Below are 6,821 nucleotides of genomic sequence, written 5' to 3'. Positions count from 1 at the left end.
CTGATGCAGGGTTGAGGTCTGGCTTGACTCACTCATCTGGAACCAAGCCATAGCTGATCTGTGCCCTGGCCTTGCAGCTTCTCCAGTTGCCCCTGACCTGGACCTTGTTGATCTCAGTTGCCTTGATGTCTGCAAACAGGGAAAACCATAATAAATCAAAAAATGGGCTTTAGTGTTTGGAAAAAAAAAAAGTTACAATCTCATACACTTACTGAAGTTATTGCTGACCCATCAGGTGCAAACAAGACACCTACACCAACAGGTAGCTGGTTCCTGCCTCTACCTCTGCCCCTTCCCCTAGCTGCAGTAGCTCCCCTTGCAGCACCAGAACCCCTTGCAGCACCAGATCCACTTGCATCACCAGAACCCCTACCAGAGCTAGAGCCTGCCCTGCCACCTCTTGAACCCCTTCCCATGTGAATCATCCTACCACCTCTACCTAGTTGAGTAGGTTGTACTGTCATTGAGTGGTGGGCAGTAGATGGTGCAGCCTGAGCAGTTGTTGTAGCTTCTGCAACTACAGTATGCTTCTTTGGCCTCCCTCTTGGTTTCTTAGCAGGTGGGGGAGGGGGTTGCCTAGTGTCTTTCTCAAGACACTTCCTTTTATTATGTCCCTTTGTGTGGCATAGGGAGCAAGTCATTTCAACCCCATTTTTGGTGATGGTTCCTGCCTTTTTTTGGATTTTCAAAAGGATCCTTGATCCTGCTCTTCCTAGGTCTCCCAGGTCCAATTTTAATTGGAGGTGGGTCAATTGGCAGGGAGACCTTAGGCCAATGCCTTTCCCCTTCACATGGGGGGATAGATCCTACACCATACAACCACATCCCAAAATAATAAATACAAGACTAAGAGCCTAAGTAAATAGAAAATAAAAGGAAAAATTAGTGGTATACCTGCATATGCTTTGAGGTAGGTTGCCTTGTGGTAGCATTGATCAACATATTGCTCAGCTTCTTGTCTTATGTAATAAATAGAAGCCACTGCATGGCAACATGGGATACCAAGCATATCCCATTTCCTGCAGGTGCAGCTCCTTGTTTCCAAGTTCACCACTAGCTGGTCCAAGTAGTATGTGACATTGAATAAGGTCTCAGATGATGGCATGACCTCACATTCAGCTGCCTTTTGCTTTTCAATATCCAACTTTGCTTGAATTCTTGGACACAGCATGCTTGTGGCTTTCATCATTGTCTGCCTCTTCACCACTAGCCTCTGCATTAAAGTTGTTCTGATGTCCTCTAGGCAATACAGCAAATGCTTTGTCCTGGCTTGTAAGATAAAGCCATTAAAAGTCTCAGCAATATTACTTGTAATGGCATCTGTCTTAATGTTAGGTTTGAGGAAAGCCCTACAAAACAGCTTGGGGTTGTGGGCAATGAAAGCATTCATGGCATCCAGATTCACCTTTCCTAACTTCTCAAGGTTCTCCTCATAATCAGCCATGCTGTATGCTTTAGCTATCCTCCAAAAAAGCAATTTCAGTTCATCTCCCCTATATGTCTTGTGCCAGTGTGCAAAGATATGTCTTGCACAGTGCCTGTGCTCTGCATTTGGCAACACAGTTGACACTCCATGCAAGATGCTCTGTACATGAACCACAAGTTAAACATGTTTACATGAATCTCAAACATATGCAAGTAAGAAAAGTAGCATGAGAGTAAGATGGTTCAAACCTAATGTTCATCTGAGATGATTGTCATGCCTTCCCCATCCTTCAGATCTAGAGTGCTCTGCATTTGCTTGAAGAACCACTCCCAACTGTCATTGTTCTCACCTTCAACAATGGCCCAACAGATAGGGTACATTTGGTCATTGCTGTCTTTCCCCACAGCTGACAGAAGCTGACCCCCCAAAAAAGTCTTGAGGAAGCATGCATCTACTGCAAGCACCTTCCTACAACCCTCTTGCCACCCCACCTTCAACCCTTCAAAGCATATAAAGAGCCTCTTAAAAATTAGAGGCTCTTTCTCACAATCTGTGACTAAATCCAACCTAGTACCAGGGCTGCTTCTATGCAATGCAGCCATGTAACTCCCAAGCTTGTTGTAATGGTCATGCATAGAACCATGCAACATTCTATGTGCCTGGTACTTAATCTTGTATGAAAAATCCCTACTCACCAACATTTTGAAAGCCCTTCTTACACACTCTTGAATTTCCTTTGCAGGCCAATGAGGCCTTGTCTTGAAAACCTCAAGAAACTGCCCAGCTACCTAACTTGACTTCAGCTGCCTATTCCTTTTCATATTCCTCTGGCACCAATGTTCACCTTTCACAGTCTTAACCACTATACAAGCTCTCCTACTGTCCCATGAAGCATACAAATAAAATGGGCAACCATCAACACAGCAAACACCTAATCTTTGTTGCCTTCCACTATCACTGACTTTGAAATATACATCCCTACCCTACAAAATCCCATATTTAGCTACTGCTGCCCTAAACTCATCTCTGTTAGCAAATCTCTGCCCTACTTCCCAATTAAAAGTCAGAAAATCTGTTTGTGCAAGTGTCACTGATTTGCTGGCCTTTCTTTTCTTTCCTGGTTCCAATTCCTCTTCACCACTGTCAGGTGGAGTATGCACCTCCTCATCACTCTGCTCATAGTCACTCTGGGGCCCACAACCCTCACCAACCTCAGTTGTTGTCCCCTCACCAACTTGTACCCTTTGGTCTCCCTCCTTGTCTATATTCAGCAACTCAACTGCCTCCTTTTGGATTCTCCTAGCATTGTCAATTAACTTAGCTGTTGCATCTTTAACCCTTTGCCTAGCTAAACTGTACTCCTCATCCTCAGTCTCTGACTCATAATAACCCTCCTCATCCAATATGTCCTCCCTCTCTTCTACCTCTAAGTCATCCAACCCTTGCACCTCTTCCCCTACTTCAGTTTCCATATCATCACCCTGACCAGGATCTTCTTCTTCCCCAATCTTATCCTCTGCACCATCACTATCCTCATCTGAGTACACTTCACCAAAAAAAGAAATAGGCCATTTCCCTTTGTCTACAGTTGCCCCTTTCCCTTTGCATGACTCTGCCCCTTTCCCTTTGTCTGTAGCTTGCCCTTTCCCTTTGTCTAACTCTAATTCTGGTGCTGGTGGCTGGTAAGGTGGATCTTCTCTATCACTCTCAGAACTAACAGTTGGGATCAGCTCATTTAAAGGAATAGGGTTGTCAGGTCTTGCATCTTCCCATTCATAATTGTTCAGAAGCTCAGAGTTGATTTGTGAAGCTGAAGGAAAGGAATAGGCTGTGGGATATGCTTTTGTCAATTCTGAATTAGGGTTTATAACATATTAAACTTTGACACTACTTTGGTTGGGTATAGTATTGGTAGGTGGAATGGCAACAAAAGGACTGGGAGCATCTTCTTTTTCATTTAATGACCTGTCAAGGGTATTTTGGGAAGGTTCAGAAATAGTCAAGGGAGGCTGACTTTTGTTCCTTGGACTTGCTCTCACTGGTGGTCCCCTCTTTACAGGTAGTTTTTTGGATCTCACAGTTTTGGGGTTTTTTGATGAGGTAGGCTGTTTTTCTGTTGGGAAGAGTATTGGGTCATTTTCACCATGCACAACATACACATCAACAGCCCTATTATTAAGTGACACATTTATCATCTCCCTCATACTATTATCATCATCAACTCTCCTCAACCCACCTTTCAAACTCAGTCCTGGAATTAAGTACATAAACCCCTGTACTCTATCCTTATACTTTCCACACCTCATAACCAACTCCAACAGATAATAAGCACACAATTGATCAGGGTTTACATTAAAGGTTCTACCTTTACCATTCATATAACACAATTCACCATTGTCAAGATGTTGAAACACTCCTCCATGCCACATTTTCAAGGTAAATTTATTTGCTGCCATACCTAATTTAACATCAATTACATTACAATCAAGACTACACTAAATCAAAGCATTTAGGGTTCGAATTTAAACAATCAAACCAACAACAACAAAACACCAAGTATTACAAACCCACAACAATTCGCATGCATAATTAACAAACAAATAGCATATCCTTACTCAAATTAATCAATTCCCAGTTTAATTAATTAGGGTTTGAGGAAAAGATGCGTAATTTAAGCACAAATTCAGCATAATTCAATCGAAAGATTAGGGTTCAAAAACTTACCTAAAATGGAAGTTCGACACTTTCCCGAGAACGCGTGGTGCTTCTCCTTCTCAGAAATCGAAGATCGACACGTTTGCCCAAGTAGAATTGTGGTTGAAGCTTCAATAACGGAGTCAATTTGAGGTTTTTTTTTCGATGCTCTGTTGCAATTAATGAAGAAGTAAATGAAAGGGAGGGAATAGCAGAGAGAGTACAGAGAGTAGTTGGGAGGGAAAGCTGACGTGGCAGTAACAAGGGAGGGAAACATCTTAACCCCCTAAAAGGTTACCTTCTAATCCGGTTTCAGGTTAAATGGGTGAAAAAAAAAATTAATCACCCCCAAAGTTCGGAGTGATAGATAATAAACTGAAGTAGGGATTAATTTCGGCGGATGAGGCAAAGTTGAGATTAATGGGAGAAATTTTTCCTATATGATACTAGCCTTAAGGTTGTCTAGGTTTGAAACGTCACTAGTAGAAAAACATAAATGTGTACCGAGTTATTTGCATCGGCTCTTAAAACCAGTGGGAAAAAAATAAGGCGCGATGTAGTATAATAGAAATGGCACTGGTTCAAACGAAACCGGTGCAAAATTAGTGAAATGGCACCGGTTTGAACTGGTGGGAATAAAAAAAAAAAACATCTCCCTTTTTTTTCCCTTTTCCTTTTCCTTATCTTTCCCTTTTTTCGTTTTTGTTTTTGAACTTGCTCCCTCTTTCGAAAACACTAATCAGCATCCATCTCCACCACTGTCGTCACCTACATCTGAATGCCACCACCGTCCTTCACCAGCCACCACAAAGGCGGGACTTTCTCTTTTTCTTTCTGGTTCCCTCCTTTTCACATGCGCCACCTGTGCGAACGGGTACCCCCTCCTCCGGTGGCGGATCTAGGATTTTCGAACTTATGAGTCACCATCAATAATTGATCACTTGTTTCAATCCAAAAATTATATAAAAGAATTATATTTCACCAAAATGATTTCAATCCAAAAATAGGATATAAAAATACATACTATAAAACTATTACTCTGTACATTAAACTAACTTTATGGGTTTTTTACTTAAAAACAAGAATTATTAAAAAAAAAAGTTAGATAACTTAAGAGACCGGTTATTAAATATAACAGGTCTCTTTAATGAAATATGAAAGCAGCGCAAAAAATTATTCTAATTCAATGCTGACAAAAAGAGATCTGTTATCTAGATAACAAGTCTCTAATGATGTGGTGGCAATAGCAGCAACAAAGAGACCACCTATCTGATATTTTAATAGGCAGTCTCTTTGATATTTAAAAAACTGACAGTGAGCTAATCTCAAATAGAAGCAACAAAGAGACCGCCTATTTGTAATAGGCGGTCTCTTAGATTTTTTTTATTTTTTTTGTGCCGGTGAGTCACGTGACTCACTGTGCACCTTAATAGATCCGCCCTTGCCCTCCACCACCTTCCTCCATCACAGCCAGTCAGCCGCCACCTACGCGCACGGGTACCCCTTTTACCACTGTCGCCACATACTTTTCTACTACAGCCGCATCCTTTAACGGCCGCCACAAATCACAGTTGCATCCCTCTTCATTTCAGCAGCGACATCCTGCTCCAAAGAATGGAGTAGCTCTGACATCCACCACAGGCGCCTTCTCCACGGGCCATCTGCGTGCAGCCACTGTCCTCTGCCCTCCAACTTTCCTCTTCTTCCACTTCCAATTAAGGTATATTCCTTCGCCTCTTCCATCTAATGTTAGTTTTAAATTTGTTAGGCATTTTGAACAATTATTTTCTTTTGCATTTTGAACAATTGTTGGGCATATGAGCAAATTAAAGTTAAGGCTTGAATATAATTTAACCCTAATTTTCTTAATATTAGGTTGTTTGAATGAGTAATTTTGAATAAATTGGAGATTAGTAACCTTGTTACTTAGTTGAATTTTTGTATGTCAAATATAACTTGGTTGAATTTAGCTTAAAAAATTTATACTATTTCCCAAATTTCTAATTTTGTATGTATTAATGATTAGCAATTGTGTTACAAATTAGTGAATAAGTAGTTTAGCAATTGGTAGTTTGATGAATGATGTGTTATACTTTAGCAATGTATGTATGTACTAATTAATTACTAAATTTTTTTTAATAGATTCATATATATTTGAAGCACAAGTGTAGCTTGAAGACTACATATTTAGCTCAAGTGGGAAGTTATAAAGTCACTACAAGAAATCAGGCTATTTCCGACGAACGAGTTCCGACAGACACGTAATTCCGTCGAAAAAATCAAAATTTTTGACGGATTTATATTTCATCGAATATTTCCAATGAATTTAATATTTCCGTCGGTAATTTCCGATGGAATATAAATCTGTCGGAAAATATTCAGTTTTCGATGGATATTTTCATCGGAAACTACTATTTCCGACGAAATTTAAATCCGTCAAAAATTTTTCGACGAAATTTCCGTCGGAATGTATTTAAAAAAAACCCATTTAAAATATTAAAACCCTAATGCATCCCCACCCTCTTTCTCAGTTTCTCTTTCTGCCTCCTCATCCATTCTCTCTCATGTTCTCTATCTTTCCTCTTTTTTCCCTGTTTCCGCCACCTCCTTCTCTCATGTTCTCTGTCTTTCCTCATTCCTCCTCTTTCTAGCCTTCGATGTTCTCTTCTCTTTCCTCTTTTCTCTATCTTTCTTCTTCTCT

General features: G+C 40.5%; 1 protein-coding gene across 1 annotated transcript; it reads right to left on the bottom strand.

Moving 5' to 3' along the window:
- Positions 1–642: 642 nt before the first annotated feature.
- Positions 643–1,444, bottom strand: LOC145627661 (uncharacterized). Its single transcript, XM_081680021.1, has 2 exons — positions 895–1,444; positions 643–806 (listed from the first exon to the last, which is right to left on the bottom strand). The coding sequence occupies exons 1-2, from the start codon at positions 1,442–1,444 to the stop codon at positions 643–645; spliced, it is 714 nt and encodes a 237-aa protein (XP_081536147.1).
- Positions 1,445–6,821: the final 5,377 nt, after the last annotated feature.

Source organism: Chenopodium album, chromosome 4 (genome assembly GCF_948465745.1).
Source record: "Chenopodium album chromosome 4, dcCheAlbu1.1, whole genome shotgun sequence".
Taxonomy (NCBI): domain Eukaryota; kingdom Viridiplantae; phylum Streptophyta; class Magnoliopsida; order Caryophyllales; family Amaranthaceae; genus Chenopodium; species Chenopodium album.
The sequence above is the reverse complement of the archived record's forward strand: the minus strand, read 5'-3'. Positions and strand labels throughout refer to the sequence as shown.

What these genes read in the sequence shown, in the direction of transcription:
- LOC145627661 (XM_081680021.1), bottom strand. Translation starts at nt 1,444, where the DNA reads ATGGCTGATTATGAGGAGAACCTTGAGAAGTTAGGAAAGGTGAATCTG. An exon ending in CTACCTCAAAGCATATGCAG is followed by an intron (nt 807 to 894) that starts GTATACCACTAA and finishes TGTATGGTGTAG; the next exon opens with GATCTATCCCCCCATGTGAA.